This window comes from Sciurus carolinensis, chromosome 17, assembly GCF_902686445.1.
Source record: "Sciurus carolinensis chromosome 17, mSciCar1.2, whole genome shotgun sequence".
Taxonomy (NCBI): domain Eukaryota; kingdom Metazoa; phylum Chordata; class Mammalia; order Rodentia; family Sciuridae; genus Sciurus; species Sciurus carolinensis.
In genome coordinates, this window is record NC_062229.1 from 25182080 (window position 1) to 25201546 (window position 19467).

Below are 19467 nucleotides of genomic sequence, written 5' to 3' on the forward strand. Positions count from 1 at the left end.
TTGCTCTGTAGACCTGTTCTGCCCCTTGCCAAGTGCTCACCCCGGCCCTGAACAATATGAGAAGCCTTGCATGGTGGCAATGTTCATGTCACAAAACAGAAACTTTAACACTGGTTTTGCACCTAACTGGGAGTATATAGCATAGGGCCAAGGCCCTCTTCTTTGAAAAGATAAAACACTGCTTTCTGACGCTTTCTGGTTTAAAATCCGAGCAGTAAGCAAGCACATTTGCAGCACACACACAGGTGTGATCCTCCTGGGCATCTCGAAGATCAAGACCTTCCAGGGAGGGGCCTGAACATGGTCCTGTCCAGAGAAAGGGCACTGGAATGCAGATGGGCTCCCAGTGGGGAGTACGCAGAGCAGCACATGAGGGAGAGTGGACTAGAGGCAGGAGTTGGCAAGAACCTGGTTTTGTGTTAACAGGACAGATCACACTGCTGGTCAGACCTTTATGAAGACTGCTGGCTGATCAGAAGAGGTGCTTTCCATCAGTGAGAACTGATAGACACTTGTCAGGCTACCTCTGGAGAGTGAGTGACCAGGGGAAGGAGTTGGGAATTGTCAGCAAGGTGAAGCCAAAAGGTTCCCGTTGGGAGGGGAGGTCTAAATTCTGATTTCACAATTTCTTGCCTAAGATGAGTCTGGGCTGCCCTGCAAGAAATAAGGACAGCAGCAGCGGTGACAGTCTCCCAGCAATTTAAGACACCGAATGCAAGTGGCATTTTCAACAGATGGTAAAAAGGGAAACTGCTTCACTCACTGGTTTCTAGAGAAGGGCCCTGGAAGGCCCTGGAAGGGTGGCAGACATGCTAACCCACACTGCTGGGTCATTCTGAGACAGGGTTACCCTGAGCTAACAGCACTTAGAAACAACAGATGCCAGAAGGTCATTCTCATCTGTCCTTTATCTTCCTTAAAAAGGAGATTTAAATTAAAAAATAAATCCCACGCAGGGGCTGGGGATGTGGCTCCGTGTACAGCACTTGCCTAGCATGCCTGAGGCCCTGGGTTCATCCCCAGCACCACAAATAATCAAAACAAAACAAAACAAAAAACCCCACAAGAGATTAAAAACTCCCATGTAAAAGATACCCTCCCTGTACCAGGAAGAAAGGAACTCTTCATGGGGAGTAACAGCTGAGAGAATTCTGTACAAACGAACCTTGTTAAAACAATTCCTATCTTCCTTTAGCCTCCAGATATCATCAAATTATGTTCCTGCCACTATCTCTCTTTGTTCAACCTGATGTGAAAAACACCAAACTTTCCTCCTTCTTTGGGTCTGCAGTTCTTTATGAAGTGCCATGTAAACCTCATATTGAATTTGCAAGCTCTTCTTTTGTTTATCTTCATTCTCAGGCCCCCCTAGCCAGGATCCTCAGAGGGAAGAGACAGAGTTCTGATTCTCCTACGCCCTCTACTACACATTACAACTTTCACTAGAGTCTCCAGTTTTACAATGCAGTTAATTTTGATTCCCTCAGATTCTTTAAAATTGTATTATCTAAAGGTTGGGGGCGTAGTTCAGTTACAGAGCTCTTGCTTATAACTGGGTTCCATCTCCAGCACTGCAAAAATAAAGACAGAATTAAGTATCTATGTGTTTAAAAAAAAAAAAAAAAAAAGTTTGTCTTGCCAGGCATGGTGGTGTACCTCTGTAATCCCAGCTACTCAGGAAGCTGAGACGAGAGATTTCCTAGTTTGAGGCCAGCCTCTGCACCTTAGTAACAAGATCATATCTCAAAATTAAAAAATAAAAAGGGCTGGGGGTGTAGCTGAGTGGCAGAACACTTCCTAGCATGTGTGAGGCCCTATGTTCAATCTCCAGAACCACCAAATAAATAAATAAATCAAAAATGGCTCAAATCCAAGGAGGAACTCACACACTGCTGATGGGAACATTACATAGCACAGCACTTTGGAAAATTTTTTGGCAATCCAATCAAAGACTTGTGCACAAAGGATCGCAGCAGACTCATTCATACTAGCCAGAAACTGAAAGAAATAAAAAGTTCCTCAACTGGAAAATGAAAAAAAGTAATATATCCATGATTAATTTCACACATAGTATCTGAGCAAAAGAAGCCAAGCAGAAGAGTACTACAGCTTGTTCTTGCTATCTGCAGTGATCACGTTCCACAAAATTGCCAAGAACACCAAACCCCAGAATCCTGCACCTTCACCCCAACACAGACACAGTGCAGGTTCCTCAGAAACTCTGGCCACGAGGTTTTCGTCAGCTGATCAGTAACCAAACGTGTACGTGTGTTTCTGTTTAAAGACACCTTGTTTAATACATGGCTGACTCCCCACCGAACCCTGGGCCAACAGCACCGTGACTCAGGCATGACCTTGACCTTCCACACCTGCTCTCTCCTGGGGGCACCGCAGCCTGCTTGCGCTCGGAAACGCTAGCCCGCGCCTCAGCACCACGCTTGGCTTGGGGGCCGCTTTAAACAGTGAGATCACAACAGAAAGAACAAAGATGCAAAAAAACACGGCCCTCCGTGGACCACGAGAGGGCACCTGTTTGCTCTGAGGGCTGAAGCGAGAAGGCAAGCCCAGCTGCAGCTGGCGAGGCATGTGCTGGGGGTTCCAATTTTTCACCACTCTGTGCACATCCAAGAATGATCACAAAAAAGCCCCGAGTACTGATTCTGGGGTGGCGAATAAATCTTAGCAAGTAAACAGATTTGTAAATACAGAATCCGTGGGCGTGAGGGCCATCTGGCTGGGACACTTATCATCCCATTGGAGGCCAGGTCGATTCTGGTGGTGTGGCTCGCTAAGCAGGGGTCTCCTTCCTCCTTCATGGCTTCATCTGCATTTCTCCCAAAGCTAGGCATTTGGTCAAAGAGGACAACCTTCCTGATAGGGGAGGACTGTTCTGGGGCCAAGGGTACACAAGTAGCCACACTCCTCTGCTAAAACTGCCATGTAGTGCACCTAAAAGGAGGAACTGCATGTGAATACTACATGAACCCATTTATGTTATGTTTTAAAAGAGGCAAAACTAATAAATGATGAAAAAAAATGGAATAGTGGTTGCCTGTGAACCACTGGGAAGTGGCATGAGGGGACTTTCTGGGGATGGAACTGTTTTGAGTCACATGGGTGTCAAAACTCACTGACCTACACATTTCACCACATGTAAATGTGGCGTTTTTAAAACACAGCCGCAAATTCCTAGACACTCCTCCCATCAAGAAGTGGGTTTGTAGAAGGGCTTGTGACTGCTCAGAGCACAGCAGAAGTGACCCTAAGTGACCTCCACGGCTGGGCCAGAGAAGGCTGGGGAACCAGGGGCACAGGCCTGCCCTTGAGCATCCGATGCAGAAAGGAAAGCGCTCCCCCCACTCCACCCTCCGCAAACAGACGGGTTTGTTCAGCATCGTCTCCATTCTTCCTGCCCCCACCTTCACTTCCTTTGCTCTCTGGCTGTGAACTTGGGCAGAGCTACCTCTTGCCACATGCCACTAGCCCACCACCAGGCGTGGGTAATCCAGAGAGTTGGCAGCCATGGGCCAAGGGCAAGGGAGGGGGCTGCCAGCTCCAGTCTATTCACAGCTCCTAAAATTGACCCCGGGCGCCAACAAATGGCCTCTGTTTAAGCCCCTGCCACCTGAGAGCAAAACCTCAGCTCCATCAGGCCAAGCTCCAGACAAACGGGCCTTTGGAAACTGCCTGGAAAATCACCTCCCAGCCTGCGCCCCAATTTGGCTACCTGCCATCCTCCCCAACAGGCCTCTAGGGAGGCCCACGCCCAGGCAAGGACTCCAGAGCCTGACAGAGGGGCAGGGCACAGGCAGAATGTCAGCAGCAGCCCCACGTGAGCCAAATCCCAACATGCCTCACACCCCTCAGGACAGGAAACGCCATCTTCCACATCTGCTCTGACTACCTCAAGGGGAGGGGCGGTTTCGGGATGCTCTGTATGTACTCGCTAAGCTGAGAGTGCATTTTTAAAGTACCGGAAAATGGGCTCAGCGATGATCAACACCCGCTCCTCATGCCCTGTGCATATGGCAGCTTCAGGCCCCCAAGACCTTCTTCCTCCAGGGAACACACACGCTCTATGGCTGCCCGTGAGTCCCCTTGCCTCAGGCATGAGGCCTCGCAGGGCTCATTTGGTGGATGGCAATCATGAAGTCCGCCTCCCTTGAACAAATCACGATCTTTCCATTTAAGCATTTATGGTTCTGAAGACTTTGACTGGGCTTGGCTTTCGGATGAGACAAAGTAAAGATACCCTGATACAACAGTGGCTTAAGAGCAGTGACCACCGCGTACCATATGTACCCTGTCCTAAGTGCTTCCAGAAAGGTGATGCAAGCCAGGTGTGGCTTTATCTCAAGCAGCCACACTTAAAGAGCAAAACCAGGTGAAATTGATGTCAATACATTTTACTTAACCTGATAACTTCAAACACAGAATCATTAAACACAGAATCAGTCTCAAAATATTAATGAGCTATTTTACATTCTGTTTTCCAAACCAAGTAAGTATTCAAAATCCAGAGTGTTTGTCACACTTAAAGTACATTCGGTTCAGAAGAGCCACCTCTTTCTTCTATTAATGCGCACTGGTCATCTAGAATAAGCCACACTCTGAAGTGTGTGACAGCTTCCATATGTACTAGCTAATTTCGTCTTCACCAGAACCACATGTACATGTGACTGATATGGGAAACTGAGGCTGGGGAAGCTGAATGACCTGCCCAGTGCCCCACAGGGAGGGGCCAAGCCAGGATGGGCAGATTTTGGCAAAGCCCATGCTCTAGAGGCTCTGATCCCCACAAACTCCTCAAGCCTGCTTTAGTGTAAGATGAATGTCTCCCTGGAAAAGATCATGCATGCCTGCCAGTCCACCCCCTGCTCCTCCCAACCCGCCCAGGACTTGGTGAGCGGGTCCCTGGACCTCTTAAGAGCTCTCAGTGGGATGGAGCAGAATCCACCCCCCATGTGACACTTTGCTTGCTACTGAAACTTCCTCGACTTACTCGCTCCTCTATCTAGTCACCCGATCCCTGACCCATCCCCCTGACAGCACAGCCTCTGGAAATCACTTGGTATAACTTCTGTGTGTCTATGCTGGGGATGGAACCCAGGACCTCAGGCATGCTAGGCAAGCACTCTACCACAGGGTCTTGCTAAGTTGCCCAGGCTGGCCTTAAACTTGCCTCCCAAGTCACTATGGTTGCAATGCACCACCATGCTCAGCTCATATGAATTTCTGTCCCAGTCTCCTTTTAGAGATCCAACCAATACATGTAGCCACAGGAACCTGGCCTGGACCCAGTTATGAGATTTCCAAGGTGGCTGGAATGTAGTGAAAAGAACACTGTCCAGGAGAGATGGAAGCCCCAGAGCTGCTCCTCACCCTCACCACCACCACTGCCACCCAACTGCACTGTGGGACTCCTGGGAAGCCCCTTCAGGGCACTAGGGGACAAGTTCCCCCACTGTGTGATGTCAGCCACTAAAAGGACACCGTTAAGGAACTAGAGAATGCAAGAGAATGCAAAGGTGGCTCCTGGTGCTGCAGGATAGGAGCCTCGGGTTACTCGGCCAGTCCCCCCTCCACTGGGCTCTGTGTCAATGTACAACCTGGCCCGGAGCAGGCCAAAGTAAGTATGTGTGGAGTAAACCTGGGCAGGGCACCCAGCACACTGTGCGACCTCACTTGCTCTAAGCAAAGTTGTCACTGCACACATTGTTTTCCACACCTCCCTGCCCCTGGCTGGCTTCTCTGCAAGCAAATGAGGGAAAGCATCCAAGTTCAACCTGTACTCCCTGAGCATGCACGCACGTACTCACATGCGCATGCACGTTCTCTCTCTCTCACACACACACACACGTACACACACAGAGAGTATCGGAAGCAGGTTCTTCCCAAAACCACTGTCACTCTCAGGGACAGGGAGGAAGCTCATAACATAGGAAAGGAAACCCAATAATAATAAGAATAGGACATCCAGTTTCAGAAGATGAGGAAACAGAACAGAAAGGTGAGGCAAAGTGCCCAAGCTAGCACAGTCAGAAGGCAGCACAATCAGGCCCTGCTGCTTACACAGTTAACGTAAAGCACAACTGTCAGCAAATGCCCCAGAGCCCAGCCACAGGCAGCAGCTGGACGCCCTGGAATCCACCTCTCTCTAAACCCATAACCTGATGATTGCATCATCAGGAAGCAAAGCAAACTAAGTGGAAGGAGAGGAACAGGCAACAGCTGAGCAGATGCAAAAGCCCAGGGCCAGCCCTGACCATCATGTGAGCAAACTTGGTTCCACCCTGCTGGAAGAAAATCCACCAACTCAGCTGACAGGAGGCTCAGGAGAACAAGGAAGCTGCAGTTGGTGTCAGAACAGGCTTCAGGCAACAAAAAGTAAATCTGCTATTGACTAATCATCTGAAATGACCTTCACGTGCTGTCCAGCCCTGGGCCTGCTGTGATGTGTCAGCTCTGTAGGCCAGAAGGGGTGCCCTGTCCACCAGATCCGCCAAGACCTCAATTATTACCACTCTCAGAATGGGCTGCAGGATAGACCCATGCTAAGCCCAAATTTCTTCCTCTTGAATGACAACATGGCAGGCTTCCAGAACTTTCTATATGTTACAAATACAAGTTTGGGGGAAGGGAGGGGTATGTTCCCAGCCAGCTTCAGTAACCGGGAGTAACCCATCCTCATTCTCCTGAGACAAGTCACAGAACAAGGAGGAAAAGGAAGGAACTTGGCAAAGTCTATACTCACAGCTCCCGGAACTTAAAAATAACCTGGCTACGGGTCCTAAAGTCCTCCCTTTGAAACACTCAAGCAGAAAGTCCCCCACCTTCCAGCATGACCCCAAGAGCTTGTGTTCAGCTGGTTTCCCCATGAGGGAAAAAAATGAAAAACAAAAACTGGAGTAGATATAAATATTTGCTGGCAAGCATTAGCCTGCCTTGGAAATTCTGGTAACCTGTTTTGTTTCAGGGTAAGATTTCTGCTCCGTTTGCCGGACTCTTAAGTGTAGTTTTATCCAAGTTTGGTTCGAGGATCTCTGCACACAGCCTGGGGTTGCTACTAACCCTCAGGACAAAGTATCCTAGCTGTTCCCAATAGAACCGTGGGCTGGCAAGCGTCCTCCACGCCTGAAGCATGGCAGAGCTTCGCACAAGCACCCCCAAAGGCATGGCTGCTTGTCCTGACCCACCATCCTCGGTGGAACATGAGAATTCCGGCGCCTGGCTACAAAGCCACCACGTCCTCAGGGCCCCATCGTTGCCCAGCAGGGAGGCACTCAGGTGGGCACAGGCTTCGGACAGAAGAGGAATCTCAATGCTGCCTGGGGCTACAAGACAGGGATCCAGCTCCCTGGCCAGCTCAGACACCTGCCACAATCTGTCTTCTCTGCGGCTCCCAGTGTGACCCTGGCTCTACCAGAGAAGAGGGAAACCTCAGCCCTGACCTGCCAGCGGTCACAGTGCCCCTCTCTAAAGTTCCCTTTGTCAAAAAGCCCTTGCACTTCCAGGAGCTGGCAGGCAGCACAGACCCGGAGAAACTACTTGGTAAGTGGATTAGGCAGGTCACTTACCTTCTGTTTACCTCAGTTTCCCATCTGGGGATAATAAATGGGGATAATAAGGGAGGGTCGCTGGAAGCTACTATATGTGGGATGCTTAGAAAAGCACTGACGAATTTTAGCCCAACTATTCAGAGCCCTAACCCCAGCTAAAAATCCCTTCCCACCCGAGGTCTCTCCATTCCTCAACAGATTGCCAATGAGTTCACATGATGTGGGGCACTGAGACACAGAAGAGAAAGACCAGCCCAGACAGTGCTGAGTCCCAGGTCACTATGCTGTGTCAGACGACCAAACCCAAGACCCAGCATGGCCCAGGGTACCATAGGAGTCCACAGAGCTGACCAGGGGGGACAGTGAGCACCATGAGCGCTCCCAGATCCCCACACTGAGGAGACCAGTTAGAACGAGAGCCTTAGAGGCCTGTAGGGCTGGTGATCATTTTAGTACCAGCGGCTCAATGTGTTGGGCTGTTTCTTAAAGGAAACCCTTAGTCCTTTCTAATCGCACTTTAATTAGACACACTCAAGAACAAACTGGCCTCTAGCTCTGTAAATGAGTCTACCTTTGGCCAAAGATTCAAAACCACAGTGTGTGATACACACTGCATCACCAACAGGCTCCGCCACGATGCTGTACTAGAGATTTTCTGCAGAAAATCTTAACACTGATTATGTTTTCTAAGGTGATGGACACAAGAGTGATTCATACTTTTTCTTCCAACTGTGTTTTCCAGAATATCTGAAGTAAAAATTAATTACTATTTGCAATAAAAAATATAACCATAACTCAAAACCATGTTGATCGATGCCATCCAGTCCTTTGTTACTTGGTTAGCTACAGTCCAGGCATCTACTTAAACCCAGTGCCAGTTACAGGATCCTTGGCCAGGCAGGCCCCTGAGAGGTCGTCCTGGCTCAGCAGAGGTGGGGACCTTGCCCAACATTACTCCTAAGCTGTTGGGAGGATCAAGCCCAGATGCCTGGCTTTCTGACTCTCAAACACATCCATACAACTTCTTCCACAGTTCTGTATCCTAGGGGGAAGTCATAAATCAACAAATGTAAAGAAACAGAACTTTTTTAAAGAGCTCTGGCAAGAATGGCCATGCCAAAAGACCCACTTCATGCTCTGATTATTAATGGGAAAAGCAGGAAGACTAGATGGAAAAAACAAGACATTCTTTCCTGGTCACAGAGGAAAAGAGCAGACACATACCATCCCAAGAAGGGGAGGACCCCAGAGAGCAGGCGTGATGGGACAGGCAATGCCGTGGGAACAAACCCACGTCAGCAGATGCCAGCTTCAGGCCCGCCCACGCGGGGGACACCAGAAGTAGGGATGGCACTGTGCTGGCCAGAAGGACGTCCACTGGAGCAGCCAGAGCAGGGGCCTGTGTGGGCAAGGAACTCACTCAGGGAAGAGCAGGGAGGCCTGCACAGGGGCAGAGTGAGCGAGTTCAGAGCATGCACAGCCTAGGAGGCCACGTGAGAGAGCCGTGGACAGAATCACGATGCCAGTGCCCGAGGTGATTCCCGTGCACCCCTCCACACACGCCCAGACCAGAGAGGAGGACACAACAAATATGCCACCCAGGCCACTGGTGTGTCTGTGGGCTGAATGAAGAGATGCAGCACTCCGGGGAAGTCCGGGAGGTCCCTTGTCATTTCCATCTCCCCCTCCTCCTGCCCCCAACATCTCTGAAGGAGACGCTGCAGCTGGCACATAGGGACAGAGCTAAGGCATGGGCCTAAATGGTGTCCCAGCCCTGATGGCTGACCACACGGGAGCCACTTCATATCAGAGCATGCAGGGAGCTGGCCCTGTGCCACGTCACCAACTCCTGGCTATTTAGCTTCAATTGGCTCAACCTCACAATCCACTCATCCGCAGACAGGCCAGATGTTTCTTCAAGCCCCATGCCTGCTTGAAAACTCACTTTATTGTGAGAAGTCAGGGCTGCATTGATCCTTAGAGGGTGGCAATGACAGTGAAGGTGCCAGGGGCTTCCTGGGTGACAGTCATGTTGTTTTGATCTGGGTGCTGGTGTTCACTTTGTGAGCACCTACTGCATGCACACTCTATACATCAATAAAAAGTTACTACCTTCCTGACCTTGACGGGCAGACTGCCCAGTTCACTAAAAAAAAAAAAAAAGCACCTAGGCAATTTCCCCAGGTCTGGGCATCCCCACAGCTCAGGGTACACACCTGCAGGGCTAAACGGGCAGAACTGGAGTCCTGGATATCATTTCCAAAAACTACCCAGAGGATCAGAAATTTACTTCCATGTCCAGTGGAAGCCAGGACTCAGTAAACCAAAGCATGGCAGAAAGTCTCCAAAAGCCATTGCCAGTTCCCAGGAAAGCAAACTCCGAGCGGAGTAGCTGATGAGCTCCTATCACTGCCTTCTACTTTAGTACTTGCCTTGGGTTTAATGTAATGTCTGATACTGGGGGGACTAGGGGTAGTCGGTTTCTCTGGGATGCACTGACGGAACCCTGTCCTGGAATTCTGGAGGCGCTACTCTATGACAGGGTTGGTCCGTGTTATTTCCTTTTATGTGAAAAATGCTCCAAGTTTCCATCAAGGCTGGAATTCGGTCTCACAGTTCACACGTCTATTCAGGTAAGAGGTGATTAAAAGGTCACTGAGACAGGAGACTCAGATGGGACCACTTCCTGGTGTTCCTTATCTGGCAGCTCAGTTCACCTGCATGGGCAGTAAAGTGAAGTCAGGTGGGACAGGCTCCCTGGGGCCCTGGCAGGGGCAGGGCCATTCCTAGGAGAAATCACTCCTGTATCCAGGCACCTGGGCTGCGGGAGGGGTCTGCCACAGCAGCTTTGTGGGTTTACATATTACAGCAGGAATGGCCGCCAACGTCCAAACTAAAGTAAAGACATCCAAGTGTGGTGGCGCTTGCCTGGAATTCCAGACACTCAGGAAGCTGAAGCAGGAGGATCTCAAATTAGAGGCCAGCGTCAGCAACTTAACAAGACCCTCAGTCACTCAGTGAGACCCTGTCTTAAAAAGTAAAAAGGGCTGGAATGTAGATGAAAGGTAAAGTGTCCCTGAGTTCAATCCTTAGTACCAATTAATTAATTAATTATCTAAAAAAATAGGGCTGGGGATGTGGCTGGCTGGTAGAATGTTTTGCCTAGCATGCATGAGGCCCTGGGTTCAATCCCCAGCACGGTGAAAAGATAAAAACTAAAGACAAAACCAGTCTCTCCATTCCTCCTATGGGTGGAAGGAGGCCATCCATCCACTTATGGGAGAAAGGAGACTCTGGAATCTCCAGATTCCTGCTTTCCTAACCCTTTGGTGCCTAACAGAGGTAGCAGAGTCTTCTACTGGGCAGTGTATGGCTCTGTCCTGGGTGGCTTCTGCACTGAATGACCCTCGGGCCTGCCCACAACAGGGAGGAAGGGTACAGGGGCTGCAGGTCCAGAGGACACATTAGTCTGGAGTCCTGAATGTAGTGGAAGAAGGTCTGGGAAGGGCGGGGAGCACACAGATGCCCCCAATGCACTTGGGTGGACAGTGCTTCTGGAGAGGCAAAGACAAGGCACCCAACTCGACAGGCATGACCACCTCATCCCAAGAGAGCCATAAGAATGGGAGGAAAAGCCCTCAGAGGGGCAGAAGTGCCACCACTCACACATGTGTGGTCTTGAGCATGTCACTTAACCTCTCTGGCCTCAGTTATAAACAAAGAGCAATGGAGCCGAATAAAATACAAAATAGGGCTGGGGACGTGCCTCAATGGTTAAGTGCCCCTGAGTTCAATCCCCAGTACGCCCCCCCAAAAAAAGAGCAATGGAGCCTGTGTCATACCTGTGTGAAGTTTAAACGAGAATAATTCCCACTAAGCTTTAGCCCTCTGCCTGGTACATCACAGGCGCTTAATAAACAGTAGCTATTATCAGAACCACTGTGCCCTTGGTCACCTGCCCCAAGAGTGAGGGTTATGAAGGATGCTTCATCGAAAGAACAGAGTGGTCCAGCAGCTGGTGTGCAGCTGGCAGGTGGTCCTTACCTATCAGCCCCCGCAGGGACTGTCCTAGCTGCATAGAGGAACTTGGCCCAAGGTCACCATCTCCCCAGGGTGGCCCACATCCAATGGCTAAGCATGGGGAGGGAGAAGGCCAGGCCATCTCAGCCCAACTCAGGATGGAGCTGAAGGGCTCTTCCAACTCCCAGCTCCTGGGGGTCACTGTAGCTTAGCTCTCCTCTGCTGCTCCAGATTCCCTCCCCTTCCCTCCACAGGGAGGACCCCAACAGCACCTTTTAATAAGCCCCCTGCACACTAAACTCTCGGTTTCCCCAGAAATCCAGTCCAACAGGTGGTTACCTGTGTCCTTTTTGCTTGGTAAAAGAGGAGAGGACCCATATGAGGGAGACAAATGGAAACCAGAGGAGCAGGACAGGACATAACAAAATACATGCCCACCCTGCCTCCTCTCCGCAGCAGGAACAGCAGTGTAGACAGAAGCCACCTGCACCAGTAGCATCTCCCAAGAGCCACGCCCAGTAGGAACCCAACATCTTCCAAGCAGCGTCAGTAGTCGGTCAGGCAGAGAAAGACATGGACTTTTTCACTTCAATGAGAAAATTATTTCTCTCTTGCTTATTTACTTTGTTCATTTCCTGCCTGTTCTACTACACTGTCAGTCCAGGGAGGCAGAGGTTTCTGTTGGTGCTGTTCCCTCTGTATCCCCAAGGCCTAGAACAGAGCATTGCTCACATCCATGCTCAGAGTATAGATACTGAACGAATTAACAGTGTTGGTTACTAATCACTGCCTTGATCCAGAGCATAAGCTTGCACCCCGGAATAAATAAAACTGTTTTATTGTTAGTTTGAAATCAGAAACTAAACAGAAGACAAAATTAAAAGACCCACAGATCCAGCTGCAGTGGTACACATACATAATGCCAGATAATCCCAGCTACTCAGAAGGCTGAGGCAGGAGGATCTCAAGTTCAAGGCCAGCTTGGGCAACAGAGCAGGAGCCTTGTCTCAAGATGAAACTTTAAAAGTTCAGAGGTAGAAAGCTCCTGAGTTCAATCCCCAGTATGGTAGGGGGAAAATTTTTTGAATTAAAAAAAAATAAATAAAAGACCCATGGCATCTCCAACTAAATATTATCCCCATGGTCTGACTCTGCAAACAAGGGACAGTTCACATAGGGTGCTATGTGCTTTAAAAAATAAACCAATAAACAGTAACCTTGACCTCCCACTGCCGAGCACACAGTCTGAGCTAGTTCCCAGAAGTTCTCATGAGGGTCAAACAACACCGTGGGTTGCACAGACATCCAGTGGCCCAGCACTCCGCACCCTCTCCAGGACCTCGGGACAGAGAGCAAGCATAGGCTAGGAGTCAGCCATCTTCCCCACTCAGGGCCTTCCCTGCCCCTTCCCTCCTCCACACCACAGACCTGCCACCCCAGCAGGACTGAGGCTATGGAAGAATCAGGAGCCCAGAGTTCAAAAATGGAAAATAGGGCTGGGGGGATAGCTCAGTTGGTAGAGTGCTTGCCTTGCAAGCCCAAGGCCCTGGGTTCAATCCCCAGCACCAAAAAAAAAAAAAAAAAAGGAAAATAATAGGTCTCAGAGAGAATAGGCTGTCTTTCTAGATAGTTTTCCTGTGAAAGAAGTAAATCATCACTCAAAAGGATATAGCTACCTTCTTATACCCTCCAAAACCCGTGCAGAGGGGGAAAAAAAAAGTTGAATCCAGTAGTCACCAAGAGTTTGCAATTTAAAAAATAAAAAAAATAAAACAAAATCTGCATATTTAAGTAAAACCAGCAAGCAGCACCTTCTAGTCTATTCAAGACCCAGCTGTGGGTGCCACTTGGCTGCTCACTGGTACTGGGTGTGGGCTGCTAAGAAGCTCAGTCCAGCAGGGCTCAAATCTCCCTGAACATCAGGACCACCTGACTGGTGGGAGCCACACTCCTTGCTGCATACTAGCCCAGAGTTTTTGATTCAATAGGCCTGGGGTAGGGCTCAGACCTACTGAATCAAAGTCATTTCTACCTATGGTGTGGCCTGTCCAGGGAATACATTTTGAGAATCACTGCCTTAGCCAGGTGCAGTAGCACACATCTGTAATCCTGGCTACTCAGGAGACTGAGGAAGGAGGATTATAAGTTTGAGGCCAGCCTCAGCAACTTAGTGAGACCCTGACTCAAAATAAAATACAAAAAGGGCTGGAGGCGTAGCTCAGTGGTAAACTGCCCTTGGGTCCAATTCCCAGAGAGAAAGAAGAGACCTACTGTCCTTAGAACAGCATTCCATGGAAGTGGTTCACCTACCTGCCTTAATTGCACGCAAGAACCACAAGACACACACACACACGCACAGCAGTTGAGAGCTACAGACCAACTGTTCAGAAGTGTCTGCCCCTGAGAAGCTACTCCCATTTGAGTCCTGCATGAGGCTGTCACTTCAAGAGCCTCTAAGGTCACAGCCCAAACCCTTGACATCCAAAATCACAGCATTTCCATTCTTTTAAGACAATCATGAGCAATGCTACCCTGCTTTACCCGTCACACATGGGTAACTCTCAGCTGCAAGATCCACTTCTGCCCAAGGATGCTTTCAAGTTTCTGAACTAGACAAGCAATTGAAAGAAGCCAAAAATGCAAAAACACCATCCCTGGTAGAGACCCACTGCCCCACCATGCGCAGCTCTAACAGCTTCTCACTCACCGAAGTAATCAGCCTTTGGGTGAGCATCCATCTCTCGCTCCAGACGCTGGGTGAGGGCTTCTAATTTCAATTCCGCAGCAGAGGGGCCAAGCTCAGGCCCTGGGATCAGAGTTTGGCAGGGCAGCCTCACCCTGGAAGAGTTGGGGCTCTCTGGGAGCACAGGTCCTAGGCTACTGTCAGGAGACCAGCTGGGAGGACCCTCTTTACAAGATAACTCAGGCAGAGTGGACATCACCGGATGGACAAGGTTGGGGGTACTGATCTTGGGACCAGTGCCAAGGTCTGCGCAGTCAGACTTCAGTCCCAACCCAGGGACCTTACCTAGCTGTGAACTGTCCTTGCCAGCTGCTGATAATGGGGCAGAACTAGAAAGGTAAGATTTAGGCCCATCCTGGAACCAGGGTTGAGGGTCCACGGTGGGTTTGGACAGCACACCTGAGATCTCACAACCCAGCCCCAAGTTTGTCCTTGAAAGAGTTCCTTGAGTGGGGCAGTTGGGGGCCTGGGGTGCTGAAATAGGATTCCTGGGCTGAACTGGGGCCCCATTTTCCAAACCTGGGGAAGGAAGGCCCGGGCTCACCCTCTGGGAGGAGGCAGTGGACCAAAGTCCTGCTGGCTTCTCACTACTGCAGCCACCAACACCACCATCTTGGCCACCCTCAAAAGATTTGCTGGAGCTCAGGGAGAGCTGTGGCTGGTACAGGTGATGGTCCCCACAGGGTCTGGGCAGTGAGGAGTCACTCCCTGAGGGACCAGGCCACCCACTCCCTACACCCAGGCCAATGCTGGAAGACACTCCTGGTTTGTCCTCCCACTTTGGGCTTGCCGAAGAGAGGTTATCATAATAGTCTCCATGAGTGAGGCAGGAAGGATCCTCACAGGGATGGTGGAAAGCAGACCTCTCAGAACTCAGTAGGCCCTCCCCGGAACCACAGTCCTGGCTACCAGGCCTTGTGCCATGGACATGTGGCCTGGCCCTCTGCTCCTGGGGTGGGAATGTGGGTTGCCCAGTGGAACTCGTGGTGGTGACCCCAGGCGCCACTGTGGAGGCAGCAAGAGGGGGCTTGGCAGCCCCATCCACAGTCAGCTTGCTGCCCACACCAGCTTCCCTGTGGGCCTGTGGGCCCAGGCGGCCCCCACCATTGATAGGGCCTCTGCTTCCCCTGGGAAGGGTCTCTTCCTGCAGGAGCTGCTGCTGCTGCTGGAGGTGGATTTTGGCCATCTTGGTAGCAAACACCCTGCGTGTCTCCTCAAACTCAGGGTTGTTGCCTGCACCTTTGTCCACTCGGAAGAGCCCATCCTTGGAGGCTTCATACATATTCAGGTCCTCAATGAATTTACTGGCCTCGAGGCCCAGGTCATCATACTTATCCATGTTGCAGATCAGTGTCCAGGCCTAGCCCAGGTGCCAGGGATGAGTGTGGTGGGGCAGGGGTGCAGAGAGGGTGCGGGCAAAGGGCCAGAGCTCAAGTCCAGCCCAGGACAGGTAAAGACTTCCACCTGCCCGATGTGAGGGTCATGACTCTAGGCCTTAAGAGTCCAGTCAAAGTTAAGGCCTCCGGACCAGCTGGACCAAGTTTCCTTCCAACTTTTGCCCTAGAGAGCGTCCACGTGGGGGCAGTTGGCGCTCAGCTGTCCCGGCCTGCTCTGCGGAGTTCTTTTCTCTTTTCCAAATCATAGAAAGAAAAAGAAGAAAAAAGAGAGAGGGAGAGAGAGAGAAAAGGAAAATCGCATCCACCTTAGGCACCCGAACTTGGAAACGCACAGGGCATCCGCTGGGCTGGGGCCGGGTCGGCCCGGAGCCTGCGGAGACTGCCGGCCGGATCCCGCCGAGCCCAGCGTGGCGGCAGCAGGCGCGCGCTCGGTCCTCCGGGGCTTCCTGGGGCCAGAGCCGGGGTCCTGCGACGCGGGGCGGGGGCGCGGGCGGCTCCCCGCGGCGGGAGTCTCGGCAGCTGGGTCCCGGGGCGGCCGGGTGTGCGATGGCGGCGGCTGGGTTCGCGGCCCAGGCGGCGGGACGCGGAAGTGAGTGCGCCGGACAGGGAGCAGCGCCGGCCGCTCGCTCGCCGGCCGGGCGCGTCCCGGGCTGCCGGGAGGCGGAGGCGGCGGCTGCCGAGGGGCGGGGACGGCGCGGGCGGGCGCTCGGGGCAGGCCTGAGTCTGCAGCCTGGCCGAGCCTCCGCCCCCGGACGGACCAGGGAACCCCGAGGTGCGCCCCGGCTCTCGCCCGGGGATTGCGCGGGAGTTCCCCTCCGCCACGGCAGCCCCGCGGCGAGTCCTGGGCCGGTCGGGTGCCCCCGCCCTCTTCCTGTCCCGGGCTCTCGGCGGGCCCCGCCCCTGGCAGCGCGGGGCGGGGTCCTGAGCGAGGAAACGCCCCCGCGGCCTGGGCAGCCTGCGCGGGCCAGAGACCCGCGGCTTAAAGTTTGCTCGGAGTTTCGAGAGCGCGTGCTCCTCGCCCCACCGTGCCTCAGATTCCTGGGTGGATAGCCAATCCCGTGTGCCGCTTAAGGCCGCCACTTCCCGGGCTGTGCCTGCCACCCGACTTGCGGGAGGGGCACAATTGGAAATCTGGAATGTCTCTTGTGGATGGTGACATCCAGACTGCGGCAGAAAGGGAGAGATGTCCAAGAAGTCAACGTGACCTGCAAAGCGAGGATGGAAGTCCACGTCCTCTGAAAAGAAGTAAAAGGAAAGTCATGTTGTGCCCTGGAGCGAGCGAGGCTTTCACGTCCTACGTGCGGCAATAAAAACAGGTGCCCTTGTGGGTTCCTTATTCATACGGAGACTCTTGGTCCCCAAGTATGTTCACGCGACTCCAGGAGCACCAAGCTTGACTTCTTCTCAAGCCCTCGCTCGTCCCGACACACTCTACACAACTCCGAGATGATCCCGGAGAGGTTTCATTTCCCACATAGCAGAGTGATTCCAAGGCAAAGAGCAGACCTGTCACATCCCTACTTAAAGCCTCAACACATACCCGGGACTTAGATTGAAACTGGCCCTCCATCATGGCCTTCTCCACCTGCCTCCCCTAACCTGATTTGGGCGTCTTCCCTCCCTGCGCTTTGGCAGCAGGAGCTGCCTGGTGTCTGTCCAGAGCCTTGCCCCTCTGCCTCTCCACTTAAATGATCTCCTGCTGTTCTTTTGCAGCACCCTCTTTATGTCCTGCTCAGTTCTAGTCACTTTTATGCAGTCATCCCTTAGGTATCTACTGGGGATTGGGTTCCAGACATTGACTTCAGCGAACATAAAATTCCACAGATGCTCAAGTTCTTTACATAAAATCACATCGTTTACATATAACCTATGCACACCCTCCCACACTTTAACTCATCTCTAGATTACTTATAAAGCCTAATGCAATGTAAATGTTATGTATATAACCATTAGATTTTATTTTTAGGAATGAAGGACACAAAAAAAAGTTTATACATGTTCAACTTTTTTCTTTAAGTTGCAGTTAAGTACACTGCAACTCTTTTTGTTGTTCATTCTCTGCTGGTTGAATCCCCAGATGTGGAACTCTGGTCGCAGAGTGTCAACTGTAATTACTTATTTACCTGTCAACATGCCTTTTTGTGTTTGGTGTTTGATTTTCCACCCTATAAGAGCATATCTGTATGCTCAGTGCTTGGTTGAATAAGTGTATTAGTGAATCCCTATCTGTAAGGTTGTGACAAGGAACAAATAAGATAGCATGCATGAAAGTGCTTTAAATGCTGTAAATCCAATGTGTGGCTCACCAACCAGTAGACTCTGAATCCCCTGGGGGAGCTTGTTGAAAATGCAGTCTCAGGCTCAGCCCCAACTTACTGAACCAGAATCTGCCTTTTAACAACATGGGGGAGGGGAGTTTGCACAATAAAGTTTGAGAAGCACTGCTATAAAGCACTAAGCTAGAATCCAGAGAGTTTTGTTTTGTTTTGCTTGTACTAGAATTGAACCCAGGGGCACTTTGGCACTTTACCACTGAGCCACATCCCTAGTCCTTTGTATTTTTTATTTTGAAACAGGATCTCATTAAGTTATTGAGGCTGGCCTTAAACTTGGAATCCTCCTGCTTCTGTTTCCTGAGTTGTTGGGATTATAGGCATGCACCACCTCACTCAGCTAGAATTAGGCATTCTAATCTTAAAAGAATCTTCTAGGGCTGGGGTGTGAATCAGTGGTAGCGCACTTGCCTAGCATGTGTGAGGCCCTGGGTTCAATCCCCCCGCCCTGGGGGAAAAAAAAAAAAGTGTTTAAAGATAGTAAACCATGGGCATCGACTTTGTAGGCTGAGGCAAGAGGATCACAAGTTTGATGCCAAGCCTCAGCAACTTAATGAGACCCTGTCTCAAAACAGAAGAATTTTTTTAAAGTTCTGGAGATGTAGTTCAATGGTAAGCCCCCCTGGTTTCCATCCCCAGTACTGCAATCAATCAATCAATCAGTAACTTAAATGCTAAACATGGCCCGGAGACCACAAGTGTTTTATGGCTACTGTTTGATACTCAAAGTAGATCTTTCAAATTCTGTGCATCACATTTAGAATCCCGGCCATGGTTATTTAATATAGGCCAGTTTTGTCTGTATCATGTGCTTGGAAACACCTGTTGATTGATATCTCAAAAAAAATTGTGTACATACTACACATCAGTTGTTTAAAAAGCAAACCACTTGAACTAAATATTTTTATCAGTAGGTCGACAGGACATGGATAGTTCTGAGTTTACAAATGAACTTTTATTTTGTTCGTTGAATGAGAAACGTTCAGGGTTGTATTTCTACCCCTATCTTAGTCCACTCAGGCTGCCTTAATAGAATACCATAGATAGACTGAGTGACTTATAAACAATAGAAATTTATTGTTCCTAGTTCTGGAGGCTGGGAAGTGCAAAACAAAGCCTCCAGCAAATTCAGTGTCTGGGTGTGGGCTACTTTCTGGTTCACAGATGGTACCTTCTTGCGGCATCCTCAGACAGTGGCAGGTGGCAGAGCTCTGTGGACTTCTTTTATGAGGGCACTAATCCCACTCAGGAAGCTTCACTCTCATGACCTCATCAGCTGCGGGAGTAGGTTGTCAGCATGTGAATTGGGATGGGGCAAACACAGTCCATAGCAACCAGTAAAGCATGGCTCCCTTCCAAAGTAAAGGTCATTCCCTCCCGACTCTGCCTATATACCAGGTGCCACTGTCAACACA

The 19467-nt window shown here is 50.7% G+C and overlaps 1 protein-coding gene across 1 annotated transcript in view; it reads right to left on the reverse strand.

The window, feature by feature from the left end:
• The window catches only part of Limd1 (LIM domain containing 1), a 58342-nt gene extending 41787 nt beyond the window's left edge, over positions 1 to 16555 (reverse strand). The window contains exon 1 of the mRNA XM_047531748.1: positions 14287 to 16555. Coding sequence (XP_047387704.1) covers positions 14287 to 15661 — 1375 coding nt within the window. The 5' untranslated portion in view covers positions 15662 to 16555. The remainder of the gene's footprint in view (positions 1 to 14286) is intronic.
• Positions 16556 to 19467: the final 2912 nt, after the last annotated feature.